At 34.7% G+C, this 17,626-nt stretch overlaps 1 protein-coding gene across 1 annotated transcript in view; it reads right to left on the bottom strand.

The window, feature by feature from the left end:
* FRYL (FRY like transcription coactivator) overlaps positions 1 to 17,626 on the bottom strand; it is a 163,030-nt gene that overhangs the window by 88,318 nt on the left and 57,086 nt on the right. Inside the window, exons 15-21 of the mRNA XM_044680887.1 lie at positions 17,046 to 17,178; positions 14,997 to 15,104; positions 9,994 to 10,231; positions 8,934 to 9,119; positions 8,697 to 8,783; positions 6,861 to 7,129; positions 490 to 685 (exon numbers count right to left, since the gene is read on the bottom strand). Coding sequence (XP_044536822.1) covers positions 490 to 685; positions 6,861 to 7,129; positions 8,697 to 8,783; positions 8,934 to 9,119; positions 9,994 to 10,231; positions 14,997 to 15,104; positions 17,046 to 17,178 — 1,217 coding nt within the window. The remainder of the gene's footprint in view (positions 1 to 489; positions 686 to 6,860; positions 7,130 to 8,696; positions 8,784 to 8,933; positions 9,120 to 9,993; positions 10,232 to 14,996; positions 15,105 to 17,045; positions 17,179 to 17,626) is intronic.

Genomic DNA, 17,626 nt, shown 5'->3' with positions numbered 1-17,626 from the left:
GGATTGAAAGCCTCTTTTTGGAGATGTTGATGTATAAGCTAAAAAAATTCTGTGTACCCTTTTCACACCAGGATTCTATAATTTTGTGATATAAGCTATTGTCCACTTACCTGGATTTCACCTAAGTATCATCTTTGTATATGTATGAGGGAAAATTTCAGTCATCGAGATAAGATTCTATGTTTCTCTCTTCTTCTCTTTTAAAATTATACTTACCTTTTAAAACTAGAAAAATGAATAAAAACTACGAGATGTGCTGCTATAAAGAATAAAATCTTATTAACTGATCTTAATAACTATGGCTTCATTGTGAAGAAAATAAAACGCATATAAGTGTTATGGTTTTCTAGGTAAACAAATCTTTATCAATCTAAGGAAAACAAAGAATTTGGAAAATGTTGAGGAAAGTAAATGATCATTTAATCCACTTACTTATCTGATACAAAATAATCCTTATTGTTTGCTTTCTTAAACTAAGGAGAGACTTACTTTAGAATCAATGCCATAACCACTGTCAGGAGTAGATGCCAAAGTCTCAGGAGGAGAGCACCTCATAGAGCCAGCAGATGGTGAAGAGGATGTACACGTGGCTGCACTGCAGCAAAGGATTAGGTAGTTTCTCCAAAGTCCAATGTAGGAGTCACTGCTTATGGTAGTATTCACTTTCTTAGCATTAATGGGGCTACTAAACAAAAATAAAAAGGCAAGTGCAAATTTAACATAACATACTATTTTTATTCCAGCCAAGAAATATGTAGAACTACATTTAATTCAGAATATTCCCTAATACTTCAATAGATTTAAGAACTGGAAGATGATTCCCTCAAGCAGGATGGACGCTTGCCTATCTCACTCTATGCATACATGTAAGTATGAGTATCTGCACAAACATATACACATAGATTTATATAAACAAATATTAGAGGGGGAAGAGATTTCCTGGGTATGGCAAGCAACCAGAGAGAAGGCAAATATAGGAAATACAGTGTTGTGTTTGAGAAACAGAATGAGCCAGTGTGTCTAAATTACTGAATATATGGAACAGAGAAAAACCTAGAAAGACTAGAAAGGCAGGAAGAGGTAAGTTCAGTAAGTTTTAAAAGCCAAAGAGAGGAGTTTTTATTGGAAACTGGAGGTAATTTCAGGGAGGGAGTTAAGGAGGAATGTTGTCAGATTTAGATGTACACTTTTTAAAAAATTCCTTTTGGGAGCTAAGTAAAGGATAGACTGGAAAGGAGAAAGTACTAATACAAATCACTACTGTAATATAAGACTACTATAACATGCGTCAAAAGTGATTAGGGCTATCTGAGTGAAGAGAAGGCAGCTATATAAGTAGTGGTATGGTAGAAATAAAATCTTGACAATAGAATGGACATGTATAGTATGTGAGACTAAGGAGTCTAGGATGACATTAGGATTATGGTCCTTGATGATTAGAAGGAAGATGGAAGCCACAATAGTAAAAATAAAAATGTTGGGAAGAGGAGACAGATTAATGGGGAATAAAATGAGCTATTTGGATATGGGGAGTTGGAAATGCCACAGAACATTCAGATGGCTAAAAGATAGTTAGCCTTATGGTACTGGAGTTCAGAAAAGAGACCACATCTAGATATACAGATCTAGGAAGCATCTGTCTAGAGATTATAACTGAGTCCATGAGAATGTAGGGGAACACAAAGCAAGATTGTGCAGAGAAAGAACAGAGTACCTTAGGGGATACCTATTACTGGAGGGGAATCACAAGACAGCTGTCTCAAAAAAAACAAACAAACTCCAGAGTATCCAGGAGAAGAAAGTAACCAATCACATTAAATGCACACAGGTCAAGAAAGTCAAAGCTTATGAAAAGGTCATCATATTTTATGATTGAGAGATCACTGTTACGTTTTAAAAAGCAATCTCTGGTGAAATTTGGAAGAATGTTCAATATAAATGAGGATTTTCCTGCATCTACTGAGATAATAATTTGATTTAGATAGTTTTGTGTTTAATAAACTTATGCAAATTTTTTACTAGTGTAGAACTATCTTTATATTCTAGATATAGATATAGCTTGATCATAATGAATTTCTTGGATGAGTTTCTATAGTCTGATGGGATTTTGCCGAAACATTTTTATGATAATGGCCTATAAGTTCTCCTTTGCTTATTTTAGTTTGGTTTAGATATCAGGACTACATTTGTTCCATAAATGTAGTTTGGAAGATGGTTGTCTTGCAAATTTTTAAGAATATATGTAGGGGCAGCTGGGGAGCTCAGTGGATTGAGAGCCAGGCCTAGAAACAGGATGTCCTAGGTTCAAATCCGGCCTCAGACACTTCCCAGCTGTGTGACCCTGGGCAAGTCACTTGACCCCCCATTGCCTACCCTTACCAATCTTCCACCTATAAGTCAATACACAGAAGTTAAGGGTTTAAAATTAAAAAAAAAAAAAAGAATATATGTAGAATTGATATTAGTTTCTTTTTTAAAAATGTGACATAATTCTACTATAAATCCATCAGGACTAAGAGTTTTTCCCCCTTTTTTGGTAGTTCATTATTCAAATAAGGGATAAAATACTTTACCCTTTGATTCAGAGATTCCATTACTAGACATTTTTCCCCAACTACCACACTGATAAAAAGGAAGGATCATATATTAAAAAAAAAAGGAAGAGTCCATTTACACCAAGACATTTATAACAACACTTTTTCTGATGGCAAAGAACTGGAAACAAAGTATATGCATACTAACTGGGAAAAGACTTGAGAAACCGTTGCATGTGAACATATTACTACACTTTAAGATGAATATGAAGAAGCATGGAAACTTAGATGAAAAGATACAAAATGAAATAAATACAACTAAGGAGACAATTTACACAATGACCATTAAAATATAAGTGGAAAGAAAAACTAATGCCAAAAAAAAAAAGGAAAAAGAATGTTGCGAAATTACAACAAAGATTGGCCCCAATGAAGAGACGCCTCTCCGCACTTCTTTTAAGGGGTGAAGGGTCTCCAGAGGTAAGAACTACAGATTTTTTGAGTATACTGATCAGTTTTTCTAATTTGTTTTGGAGTATGGAATGGTTTCTTGGAGGGAAGAAGGAAAAGGGGAAGAAATACAGAAGGAAATCTAATCAATATACAAACACAATATTAATAAAAATTTATTTTGAAAAATAAAGAGATCATTGATAACTTTGCCAAGAGCAGTTTCAGTTTAAAACAAGATTATAAGGATTTACAAAAGTAAGAGGAGAGGTAGTAGAGGCACCTACTATAGCTTCTCAAGTAGTTCTCAAGTACTATAGCTTCTCAAGTTCTTAAGAAGGGAAAAAGAGATATAGGGAAATAACTCAAGAGGGTGGGCAAAGGAATTTTTCAAAGGTTGAGGAGGCATGGGCATATTTATAAGTAGAATGGAAGAAAACCCAGTAGACAGAAAGAAACTAAAGATAAGAGAGAGGGAAGAGAGTGAGGATAATTTTCTAGAAGAGATTCAAGGGTGTATGTAGATGCACCTGTGGCAGAGCCACCTATCTATCTGAGGCAGGCCTGAAGAAGACAATTGGGAGAGATTTATGAGTACTGTGAGATGATGACAGAGGGAAGGGCAAAGAAGAGGGAGCTCTCAGATAATGGCTTGGATTTCCCCCCAAATCCTCCCTGAAGTATGAGAAAACATCTTCAGCTGAAAGGGTAGAGATGAAAATGCTGTGGTGGGGATTGAGAAGAATTGAAAAGATTAAGGAACAGCCTCAGTGGGGTGTGAGAGAAAGAATATTACAGAGGCCTTTTATTTATTACAGAATTGCCTTTTTGGAGTGAAAGCTCAATTGAGATTAAATAAAATGGAAATTTATAGAGGCAGGTAGGTGGCTAAGTGGTTAGAGAACCAAACCTGGGGATGGGAATTCTTTGGTTCAAATGCAGCCTCAGATAAATCCTAGCTTTGTGATCCTGGACAAGTCACTTAACCTCAATTGCTTAGCCCTTATAGCTTTTTTGCTTTGGAATTGATAGTATTGATTCTAAGATAGAAGGTAAGGATTTTTTAAAAATGTAAATTTATGGTGAATTCAACCAGCACAGTTTTATGATTTTTCAATGGAATGCAAATAGAAATGAGGAGAATGAATGGCAGGAGTAATCCAGAGTTGGAGTCTGGCAAAGTATGATTACACCATGATTCCTCAGTATGGTTGTGAGGAAGGGGTTTGGGGGTGGGGGTGGGTTGATTTCCAAGAGTGAAGGATAGTGTAGAGTTGAACCAATACACCAAAGGCTCTGGATAGAGAAAAGAATGACAGTGCAGTACAAAGGAGATGGTATAGAAAAGAAGAGTTGAAGGTCATGGTGAAAACAAGATTAAGGGATGAAAAAATTAAGGAAAGATAAAATGATAGAAGATTCAGATCAGATCAAGGAAATTCAGAGTATATGAACATGCAAGTAGAATGTCTGTTATCACTAGATCAAAAGTGTGATTATCTCCATTTTTGCATTTAGCCAAAGTTGAATGGAAGAGTAGGAGAATTGAATAGATTGAGGAACAAGGAAGCAACAGAATTAAAGCAACAGGGGACAGCTGAATCACTCAGTGGATTGAGAGCCAGGCCTAGAGACAGGAGGTCCTAGGTTCAAATCTGGCCTCAGACACGTCCTACCTGTGTGACCCTGGGCAAGTCACTTAACTCTCATTGACTAGCCCATATCACTCTTCTGCAATGGAACCAATACACAAGTATTGATTCTAAGATGGAAGGTAAGGGTTTAAAAAAAAAAAGAATTAAAGCAACCTCTTTTACTATACAATAAATTTCTTTGTTGAGTACTACGTAACACAGAGCTATTTTACAAAATGGAAAAGTGGGAAAGTGAATGGTATGTTTCTATAATAGTGCCTCTATAGCAACAATCAGCAACCTTTTTGACCGTGAGAGCCATAAACGCCTGCGGAAGGAAGAGGATGGAGGCAGAAGGCACTGGAATATGGGGCCGGGGCTGAAGGGCCCCCTGGGGCACATCCTGGGGCTCTGCTCGGACTGGCTGGTCGGGAGGTGGAGCCAGATATGGCTTGAGAGCCATATGTTGCTGACCCCTGCTCTATAACATCTACACATAAACCAACTTGATGTGGTCTTCTTTGTACCTCTACCTCAAAAATATCTGAAAACAAAATTATGCCCAGGAGTTAATTAAAGTTAAAAGTTTTATTTCCTTGAAAATATCTTAAAGAGTTGAACTTTTAATGTGAAAACAATGTTTATCAGATCAATAACATTTTTTTTGGGGGGGGGGCGGGTTAAGTACTTAGGAAACTGGAATTCTGACAGAAGCAAAAAGGAAGGTGGCAGAAAAGTCTTGCTGGGAACAGATGAATTTCAGGTGGCTAAAGGGAGTCAGGAGAGTAATGTAATGAGGAAACTAAGACATTAGCACCCAGGCTGTCAGGCTGTGTCTAAAGACCTGAGAGTTCCATAATGGAATGAAGCTGGGATTTTGAACAAGTGGTTAGTTTGACCAAGCTGGAGGGAAGGAGGTTTTTTGGCTGTGTGGTCGAGCTTTGCCAAATATCCAAGGAGCTGTCAGTGTGGGATATCACTGAGAAGAAGACACTTCAAGCAACAATCATGGCCTAGGTTGAGGAAAGATCTGGATTATCTGTTGGTGGACAGCAGACTTATCATCTACCTTATTCCCTCGAGACTGTTTTGGATTAACTGGCTGTTTATTGGACTTATTCCTGCTTCCTGTGGCATTTATGATCATCTTGGAGCATCACTGAACCAGTGCAGTGAGAAACCCTCCTCTCCAGCCCCTCCTATTCTAGTTAGGGTTTAGCTTAGCTTAGATCTTAGTTTAATTAAACCATTAGGGGGGGCAGCTGGGTAGCTCAGTGGAGTGAGTCAGGCCTAGAGACAGGAGGTTCTAGGTTCAAACCCAGCCTCAGCCACTTCCCAGCTGTGTGACCCTGGGCAAGTCACTTGACCCCCATTGCCTACTCTTACCACTCTTCCACCTATGAGACAATACACCGAAGTACAAGGGTTAAAAAAAAAACAACCATTAGGCCTATTCCTTAATATAGAAACCACTCTCTCCCACTTCCCTCATCTAATACCAATTTAGTACTTCCTGCCTCCTCTAAGCTATCAAGAACCCACTTCATTAGTTTTCCCTGGTTGTCAGATTGTCAGTTACTTGACCAACTGTCATTCCCAAACCTCACATCCCCATTTGGTTTACCTGTGTTTATCTATCAGTCCTTCCCTTGTGAGGTGTGAGAGCGTTCCCAGTTCGTCTGGCATCTAATTATCCCCCTATTCCCAGTATCATCTTTTCAGTAACCAGATTAAACTTTGTTATTTTGTAATTTTGCTTATAACTCCAGCAGCAGTCAAAATAAATGTTAAATGTTACTAGTAAGAGAAATTATGAAATCAGAACAACTTTAGAAGGATGTAAGCTCAGATTTTCCCCCAGTCTCATTCCATTACAGTAGGGGTCGGCAACGTATGGCTCTTTCTGCAGGAGCCATAAAGTCAAATTTTTTTCAGGCGCTGTTACAGGAGCGGCACTGTGAGCACTGTACGGCTCTCACGAAATTACATTTTAAAAATGTGGCGTTTATGGCTCTCACGGCCAAAAAGGTTGCCGACCCCTGCATTACAGTCTCTCCACAGCCTGTATTCTTTCATCCGAACCAACTTCTTTGCCACATTATGTCTCCAACGTCTACCTTTTTCCTTTTTATTTCCCAAATTATTCTTTCAGTTTCCTTATTTTCAGAACTTTAAAAAAAAATGTCTCATGGAAGCAAAAATTACAGTATATTCATTTAAATTCCAGTCCAAAAGAACTTACTTTATATCAACCTGTGGAGATAACAACTGAAGTCTTGTGTAGGCAAACATCCAAGCATAGCTCACAGCAGTCGGGCAGTATTTTGGAAGATTTTCTTGTTTCATAAAACTTGACAGACTAATTATCCATGGATCCTGCCCCTGGGTCACATGTGCAAATATCCAGATATGGGATGGACTGATCACATCAAACTGGTGGCTGATAGGAGAGGAGCTCCATTCAGCCAACGTTTGCAAATCTATGGAGCTAGGGCAATATAGTAAAGTTGTCTGTGGAGAAAAAAAAATTACACATCCTGAGCTTCTCCAGTTTTCTGGAATATGAAATGGTTTTAACAGCAACAAAAATTCAATCTTTTGACTCTAAACATTAAATATTCCATTTGTCTTTGCTCCAGAAACTGATAGAGAAAACCACAGTAAAATCAAGATGGCGTAGGGTGTGAGATGTTGATCTAAACATATTCTCTCCCATATTGTTTCCCAAATTTCTCAGCAGTTTTTGTCAAATAGTGGATTTTTGTCCCAAAAGTTGGGCTCTTTGGGTTTATCATACACTGTCTTGCTGATGTCACTTACCCCAAGTCTATTCCACTGATCCTCCCTTCTGTCTCTTAGCCAGTACCATATTGTTTTGATGACTGCTGCTTTATAGTACAGTTTAATATCTGGTACTGCTAGGCCCCCTTCCTTCACATTTTTTTTTCATTATTTCCCTTGGTATTCTTGATCTTTTGTTCTTTTTGTTATAGTTTAGAAGAGTGATTCATTTATAAGGTATATATTCTTAAAAATTTGCTCATTTATATTTGTGTTAAACTTTAGAACTAAATGTTACCTTCAGAGTAAAATTTTTAATTTTTGTTTAAAGATTTAAAATATAGACAGTACTTAAATTGGAAAAAGCCTAAATTGAAAGAAGAATGAGCATAATATGTGGGGAAAAAACCACAATGCTGAAACTTTTTAGTTAAGTGTTTCTAAACTGAATAGATTTTTAAAAAACATGTGACATGTTTTATACATTCATTAATTTTAATGGTCATTATATAAGTGAAAGACATACTGTGGGATCTCATTCCACATTCCCTGAAGTCAAGAAAATTAAAAACAAAAAACCTCCTAAGTAATAAATTCAGTAGATAATCATATAATATTCTTGGTCTCTATGTTTTCAACACAAGGTAATTTAAAGAATGTCATTTTGTAACCTAACTAGGAAATTTGGTAAAATTTATACAAACTTCCTTGGGATAGATTTGTATTTTTAAAATGAAGTAAACTAACATTTTCTCTATTCTAACTAGCTCAATTATGCATTTGTTTGGCATGTAAGTTTATAGGATTTCTTTTACTGGAATTAAAACAATTAAATCAATTAAGAAAGCTGTGGTCAAGTGCTCTGATTAGTTGCTTCACTATTAATAGGACAATTTTATACTTACTCAATTAAACACAATACCTATATAACCTGGAGTAAGTCATTTAATTTCCATGAGTCTCAGGTTCCACATCTACAAACCAATGTAGTTGTACTAAATGGCCTCTAAGAACTTTTCTGGTCCTAGAACTATGATCCTGTTAATGTCCATAATATGTTAGATTCTAAGTAGTATAATTTTATTTTCAAATTATAAAGCTTATATCTAGATGTAACAATAAGGATTAATGCCTCCTTCTTGTTATATTTGTATGAAGACTTTATGATTTGAAGAATGCTTTCATGTACATTATCTCTAAAATGAATGTATCACTCATGCAAAAATAAATGTAAACTAAAAAAAAAAATGGTATTCTTTAGTAAGACAAAATTAATAACAGGAAAAAATACTCTTACCTGATCAGCTCCTGTGAGGTGTATGAAACTTTCAAGAATGGACGGGCTCAATCTGTCCATCACATCTATGGCCAATTCATCCTCACCCTAAAAATAACATATACAATCCTCTGAAAATTACAATGATCCTTAAGAAAAATAAAAAATAAACTAGGCTAATTACATATTGAAACCTAACTATAATAATACTATTTGCTGTAGAATGGACAAAAATTATCAGAAATTTCTTAATCTTACCTTAGAAATTTCCAAAAGTGCAAATAAAGCTCGTATTTCTCTAAGGACACTGACAGCTAATCTCCTAGTGGCAGGGCGACTGCTACAAAGAATGACGAGTGCAAATCCTTCCACCACATGGAATACATTGGAATATGGGATCCTCTCCAAAGGAAGGGTATGAGCAGCTCCATTAGATACATCACGCTTTAAAAAATTAAATCATTTACTGAAGACTTTTTGATAATGGTAAAAACAATGCATAAGAATTCATAATATAGTAATTATTGATAGAAATACGCCCTATTTTAATAAAATCCAATACATAGAAATCTAGATGAATAATAGTGACTTCTTCCTTTTTGTTACCATTACCAATGGGTTCACCCACAAGATTAAATGATTACATTTAACATAAGATCTGATATACCAAAAAACACAGAAAAGCAAAAACAAAGAGTCCCATAGCAAGAACTCTCAGGTTCTGATTTTGGGCCCAGTTTTGTTACAAAGCAACTATAGAACATATAATAAGACACTGAAACTCTCTGCTACATGCTTTTTCCAATGGAGTTGGACCTGAGCATCTCTAAAATTGTATTATTCCACATCACGCTTAAAATCAGTCAATGAACATTTACTGGGCATCTAAAATAAAAATACAATGAACATATTTTATAGTTGTTTGAGAGAAACAGTGAAGGATATCTTGGAGTAAGTGGCATTAAGTTGCTCTAACAAAATAACGATTTTTTGTATTTCAAGTACAGTTTCCTTCCTGAAAAGAGACTGTCTCTTCTGAGCTAACAAAGGCAGAAGGACAGAGGCATAGTATAAAATAGAGGATTTACAACTTAACTCAGTGTAAGGAGCAATTACATTGGTGAAATTAAGTATATTTTGAAGTAGAAAATGAAAAGATATCTTGTGGTTATGTTCATGCTCATTTTGGCATTTCTAACAACTTACCAATTTGAAATATCATGATTTTGTTTTTAAGAAGAAGTAAAGATGCCATCAAATATTTATAGTAGATTTGTTGTTGCTTGATACAAAATATTCTTAAAAGGAAGCATAATACCTGAAAATCTTGGTTTTTATTGTGCATTTGGGCTGCTTGTTTCCACTGGTTTATTAACTGCACCAACATTTTTACAGCATTGTCAAGAAGGGTAGGATGGACATCAGTAACTTCACGAACAATAAAATAAACAAATCCTGAAAGAACATCTTCCCGCCAATCTGGAAAATCAAGCATTAGTGCCTGCAGAGTATTGAAAGCCAGAGCACGTAGTTCTTCATCCATATGAATTGTGAGCCTACCAAGAACAAAATTCAGTTAGCAAGCTTCAAAATCTTCAGAACATAATATAAATATATACATATATATATAAGCTCAAACCTGAAATTATACACTTTCAGCTGTTGCATAAGAAGTAACTAGAAATATGAAGTTGGGGTCCACTGGGTCCTTTTCTATGCTCCTCCAATGAATATAAAATCTACATATATTTCCTCCCATTTAAAGTTAACCTATTCATAATTATTTCAGCAAGAAACTTGATCATTATTCAATCACTAAACTTTAGTGGAAAATACATTTCATTTTGAATGAAACCCAGTCATTTTGAAATTATAGTCTTATAGTCTATATAGTTTGCTAATTTTTCTTATACTTGATAAGCAGTTATCTATCTATGGGAAGGGTCTTGTTATAGCACTCTGTCATGCTACTATTTTAGTCTTCTACTGTCACTGGGATGGACATCAATTATCAAAATTGTTTCTATAGCAATAAATTATGATACTAACCATACAGTTAATATAAGATGGCTGGTTATGAACAAAATGCAACAAATCAAAATGAAATATTATAAAAACAATTCTTGGACATAGCAGTGAAAAATGGAACTTAATAGTTCGAAGAATAAACATAGAAAAAATGAAGTAAATAGGGTAAGAGAAGAAAGAAATGATGAAGGAAATCAAGTTGAAACAACACGGAAGAAAGCCTTCAAGATTAAAGAATCTATGTCTGCATATGATAATAAGGCAAAAAGACCTGGTAAAGTTGTGCTTATTTTTTTTAAGCATGAAAACAATGAATACTTTTTTTTAAATAGGATTACACATAGAATGTAAGGAAGTAGATGATAAATAGGAAAACCATAAAAGAAATGGTTGCAGTAGAAAGAATAACCAATACTACGTTACTATGCGAACAAGAGATTGAAGTCCTGGGCAAGAAGAAATAATTTTGGAGATTGACTATAAAGACAAATGCATCAGAGTTAGAAATAGCCTGAATGAGTAAGTAGGTAGTATTAAAAATATGCCACAATTACATGCTTAGGAAGCTGGGAAGATGGAGTTATCCACAATGACAGAGGAGAAGAGTTGTGTGGTTTAGGAGAAAGGAGATATCACAGTCTTCACCCTGCTGAACTCAGTTCTGGTCTTCACTAAGCCAACCTTCAACTGACAATGAGACTGAAGAGAAAATTTATGACAGCTAGGTAGACTTGAGAGCAAGCCACAAAGCAGTAGTAGTTACACAAGAACATAAGAAATGACATATAGGGACATGATCAATGGTCTATCAAGCCCAGTACTCTATCTGTCATTCTGTAAAAGAGGATGTTAACTGCCTTCTATAACACTGGTATTAAATGGTTATTAAAATATCCCTAGCTACTCCATAGAAGCATTATGATTTATTACTCATGAAGCTATCTATATATTTTCAGTGTATAAAATTTCTCAGGGTTAACATTTCATAGTTTTACTGCCTGCTGTGTAAAGTGACATAGTATTCCAGTTTGTTTGTCTTTCTCATTTTTATACATGAAAACATTGTATTTTCCCTGAATTTTTAATTTTCTTATTGCTTTTCTTTTTAATTTTTTAATAGCGTAATTGACTCTTTCCCTTTTTCTCATTTTGTACTGTAAGTACATATAATCAATGTTAATCCTTTTTTGATTTTACAATAATATAAGTTTAATATAAATATACATTTGCTATAATATTAATGCATACTCATAAAGCCTTAGACTATGGTAACCTGCCAATTATTGATAAATATTATGGGACTGTGATTAATGTCTGTCTGATTCCAGGAGAAGGGAGCAAAAGAGACACAAGGTCATGGAGACTGACTGAGAATCTGCAAAGTGCCAAGGAGCAAAAGGTCATGTAGACCATGGATTGAGGAAGTTCTACGCCAATACTATAGTGCTTGAAACTAGTATTTGAGGTTCGGGGTTGTAGCTTTCTGACATGTTAGAGGCCAGACTTCCCCTTAGATTCATTTCCTAGTAAGTACCTAAGATTGGCTATCATTATGGCTCATCCCTGAGAAAGTGCAGGCAAATCAGACCAGGGAAAGACATTTCCCTTGCACACATATTTGGTCCTGCTATTTCTCTTATATAGAGAATGGCAACTTTCTGTAGTCCTGGCTCCTGAATGGGTAATTGCAAACTGCTTAAATCACTTTAATTAGGCCTTGATTCAAGGACTATTATATAAGTTTATTTTTTCCTTACATTTTTTTTGCACATAAGATTTTGACATTTTACAGTTTATTCACAAGTTAATTTTTTCTCTTTTATTTGGATTTTTATTTTTTTTCTTCTTTTGCCAATCGATTTTACACAACCCCCAAAACTCAGCCACGTATCCTTGGCTGATCAGAGTGTTGGCCTTAACCCTCTTCAGGGGAGGTGTTATTGATTCTCCTCAGGGGGTAGTGTAAGTTTTATAATCATAATGTATGTTTTATAATCTATAATGTGAGGTTTAAATTCTTTGAGAGTAATTTTAGGATAAGAAATTCACCATCTCCCAGAATCCAGACAACGAACATATTTAAAGAAGGCACCATGAAGATGCCTGAAAAGCCTTCACTGGATCATGAAGATCCAAATTGAACTTTGGGGTGCAGCTGATTGAACTATGGGGAGTTGAATGCATTTATTTTAAATGTACACTCTTATGCCAAAGGGGACTGCCCCTAACTGGCTTTTTGTCAATGCAGCTAGCAACCATTGGATCATTGTTTATGTCCTCTTTTCTTTTATCCTCAAATTCCTGTAATTTAAAAGTTGACTATGTTTACAAGATCCATCGAGAAAGACCAGTCTTTTCTCTGGATCTCGGAGGGGTGGGGAGGGGTGAATGTGTTATTGGAATTTGGGGTTCTTTGGGGTTCATTAAGCCTTAATATTTAGATATATGATATAAACTTCCTGTGGACGTTTAGGGGACTTGGAAACTACATTTCCCATGATTCCTCTTACAACAGGAAGTGTGATTATGTAGACAGAGGTATAAGTCTCCTGTTGTGATTGGGAGACTTGCTCTTTCAGACGAAGTAGCCAGGTGGGCAGAAGGTAATAGCAGGTGATTTGAATTAGATCTTATCAGGTGCGTGGCTATAACTATCAAAATGACTTTAAATAAACTATTAATACTTTTAATATCCATCTATATCCATTTTATTAGACTCTTAAATACCAGACAAATACCACTATGAACAAAATCTAAAAGTGATTTAATATTTTCTTTTATATGGGATTTAAACAGTTAATTACAGGAAATCATTACTAATCTATAGTATATGGAAATAATGTAAACTACCTCTTTTGAATTAAATGATTAACAATTAAAAAGAAGTGCTCTGAAAACAGTTCAAATAAAAGCAAAGCAAAATGAGAGATAAACTTATTTAATTTTAAGGAAGAAATCATGCGTTTTATTTTTATTCCCTTGAAGCTTTGTTTTAAAAAATTGTCCTTATGATTTCGTTTTCTGGGTAATAGGGGAATTAAGGTTTTTTTTCAGGGGAGGGGAAGGTAGAACTGTTGGGATAAATGGAATGCATAAAGTAGAAAGAGTAAACACAGGAACTGAGAGAGAATTGTGGCTTGTGTACAAAAAGTACTTTTAACCTTTCAAGTGACACACTGTAAAAAAAACAAAACAAACAATTTGCTCACACTAAAAACTATAGCAACACTTAAGGAAAGCATATTGTTTCTAAAGATTCAATTATATTCCTTTATATCCTTGACAGTAGATACCACTTTGTCCACAAATTTCAACTTGAAGCATCTTAGAGTAGAGCATGCATGTAAGTATGTACTCATGCTTATCTGAAGGAGAAGTCAACAAGACGTGCATAGAACATATGTTCTAGAAATCAATAGGAGAGTGATGGAGCAAATTATGAAGTTAGATGAGAATACTTATCAGTAAAATAAAGTATTTGAGAGAGCGGACCTCTAAAACCCCTAATTAATTCTAGGTTCTAATTTAATAAGAGCTCTAGAATTCTCAGTTACATTTACCTATACTGACAAATAAAGGTAAATGTAACTGACTAAAACAGCTGCTGATAACATTCTATGTGGTCACTGTTACATAAACTGCATCAGACTGTTGACTTTCATAATTCTAACCACACCAAAAAAAAGTATGATTATAGAGTCCTTAATCAAAACTTGGAAATATTTTTTGCACATGAGAGAGTGAATTTTTTAATGTTATTTTCAGGAAAAAAATATATCTTCTACTAACAACAAAAAACAAAAAGAGAACAACGGCCAAACATTAAAATTTCACAAATGGAGAGAAGTAAAAATAAGATGTCAAATCAATAGTTGGAGAGGTAGATTTAATTTTGGTAATTGCTCAAAAAACCATGAGACACATATTAACTGTTTTGCATGTAAAGGGATGATGCAGGGGTACAAGTCCCAAGAAACATTATGAGTCACAAAATGAAAAAAATAAGAACTAATTAGGACAGATCCAAATCACAGACAATATAGCTGAAATCTGAGAAGTGAGATTTGTAGGAGACTCAAGATGAGACATGGAACTCAAAATGAATAGGAGTTACAAGCTTGACAGAGAATTAAGAAGAAAAAGTGGTAGTCAGGATGTCAAATAAAATAAGGATTTAAAAATTATTTCATTCATTCATTTTAAAGACAACAATAATAGGGCAGTATTGGTAATCTAAAGTCCAGGTGCAAGTTTTAAAATGATCATAGCAAACAATAGTTTTATTTAATTTACCTTGCTAATAATTCAATGAGGTCAGTTCTACTCATACCATCTGGAATCAATCTTGGGATAGCAGCAATACAAGTTCTAAACAAATCGATCTTCGGTTTTCTCTCACCCCTGAAATATAAATCATATTAAGTGCAAATCATTAGTGGAATTAAAAGATTTTATTATTTAAAATCTAGAGAGTAAATACAGTCTAGATAAAGTCTAGAAAATAATGTTAGAAATATACTAAAATATAACAAACTAAATTGGCAAGAAGATACCACAAAAATCCATACAAAAATGAAATCTTAAAACAAATGTTAAGATGTGTTGCAAAACCCAATAAAGTCATTGGCACTATCACTTTTATATTTGCAATCCATGAATAACAGGAAAATTCATAAAAGCTTAGGAAAAAAGGATAAGGATATTATTTTTTAAAATCAAAACTAGTTTTTTATTCAATGTGAATGACTGCACTTTAGCAATAAAATTACTATACAAAAACATTGACATATTCATTTTACTCCTCTGTTTATGGAATTGTAACTATATAAAAAAGGTTTGTGTTTTGAATAAGGAAATGAACTGAAAAGATTTCATACATTTAAGGAATTTTGAATAAAGATAATATTGCCAAAATGTCTTTACATCAAATGTGTAATACAACATGTAATGTAATGTATAAATATTACATGTCAACACATACTATAACTATTATATAATTATATAGTACATATCATGTGACAAATTACATAATATTACTTTAATACTGAATTTACATCATCAGCTCATTAAGTAAAGAGTAGGTCTTTTACACTGGCTGGCAAATATTGAGAATTCTTACCTCGAGACCTAATCTGAATTGAAATCACTATTTTTAGTGAGGAGAACTAAGAATAGCGCAGAGAAGTTTCAGAGAAGTAGATTCAGGGATGACATAAGGAAAAACTAAAAAATTGGGATTTTCAAAAATGGGGAATTGAATAGCCTTCAGAAGTAATGTGTTCAGTAGAGGTCATTAAGCAAAAGGAGATAACTGGGGGGCAAAGCTAAGTGGCTCAATGGATTGAGAGCCAGGCCTAGAAACAGGAGGTCCTGGGTTCAAATCTGGCCCCAGACACGCTCTAGCTGTGTGATCCTGGGCAAGTCACTTAACCCCCATTACCTAGCCCTTACCACTCTTCTGCCCTGGAGCACATTATTGACTCCAGGACGGAAGGTAAGGTTTTAAAAAAAGAAAAAAAGGGATAACTGTTTTGTGGGGTACTGGGGTTGGGGAGAAGAGTTTCAAAAATCCCTTTCATACTTATTACCAAAATGATTTTATATAAGTATTATAAAGACAAACTGCTATTATAAAGACAAACAATGACAGATCAAAATTCTAAAGGACCTGAAATTTCCTGACAGAAGTGGTAGACTCATGACATAGAATTAGATACATATGGGAAATATGTCTTGATCAATGACACATGTAAAATCCAGTGGAATTGCTTGTTGGCTACAGGAGGCAGGTGGGAGAAGGGGAGGGAAAGTACATGAATCAGGTAACCATGGAAAAATACCCTAAATTAATTAATAAACTAAAAAAAAAAAGAATTGTATACACACACACAATTGATAGAATTTTTTTGAATGATTATATCTGTTACAAGGTATCACTTATTTTTCTTTTTATTTTTCTTGGGGAGAAAAGAAGGGATAACAAAAAGAGAAAATAAATGCCTATTAATAGAAGAAAAAAAATGAGTTGGTCTTTTTAAAATAAGAAACAACTTAGCACTTACCACTCTTCTGCCTTGGAGCCAATACACAGTACTGACTCCAAGACAGAAGGTAAGGGTTAAAAAAAAAAAAGAACTCAATAAGAGTAAAGTTATGTTGTAGCACTTCAAAAACATTAGGACTTGATGATTTTAAAGGAAGATAATATAAAAGGAACAAAGGTCTATTCAAAGCATACTTTAAAGGAATCCTACAGCTAAGGGCCAGGTAATTAGGAATGAACATAGCAATCTTTATTCTGATAATAAATAGCAAATAGAAATAAAATAGTTTATTACATACGTGATCATATCTTCAGGCTCCTTATTAGACATCTGTACACTAGTCATACACATTGGTCTTCCAACTTCTTTATCTAAATGTCTAAGTATGCTGTCTAATGCTTTTCTTACTTGAGGGTAGTATATTGACATTCCTGAAAAAGAAATAGAACAGTGTAATTTTTCTTTTTTTTTCTTTTTAATAATTTTTATTTTTTAGAAAAGTTATCATGGCTACATGATTCAAGTTCTTACTTTCCCCTTCACCCCCCAACCTCTTCCCCCTCCCCCAAAGCTGATGCGCATTTCCACTGGTTTTAATATGTGTCATCGATTCAAGACTTATTACCAAATTGTTGATAGTTGCATTTGAGTGGTAGTTTCGAGTCTACATCCCCAATCATGTCCACCTCAACCCATGTGTTCAAGCAGTTGTTTTTCTTCTGTGTTTCCTCTCCTGTAGTTCTTCCTCTGAATGTGGGTAGCGTTCTTTTCCATAAGTCCCTCATAATTGCTATGGAACATTGCATTGCTGCTAGTACAGAAGTTCATTACATTCTATTTTACCACAGTGAATTGGTCTCTGTGTACACTGTTCTTCTG

This window comes from Gracilinanus agilis, chromosome 6 (assembly GCF_016433145.1).
Source record: "Gracilinanus agilis isolate LMUSP501 chromosome 6, AgileGrace, whole genome shotgun sequence".
Taxonomy (NCBI): Eukaryota; Metazoa; Chordata; class Mammalia; order Didelphimorphia; family Didelphidae; genus Gracilinanus; species Gracilinanus agilis.
The sequence above is the reverse complement of the archived record's forward strand: the minus strand, read 5'-3'. Positions and strand labels throughout refer to the sequence as shown.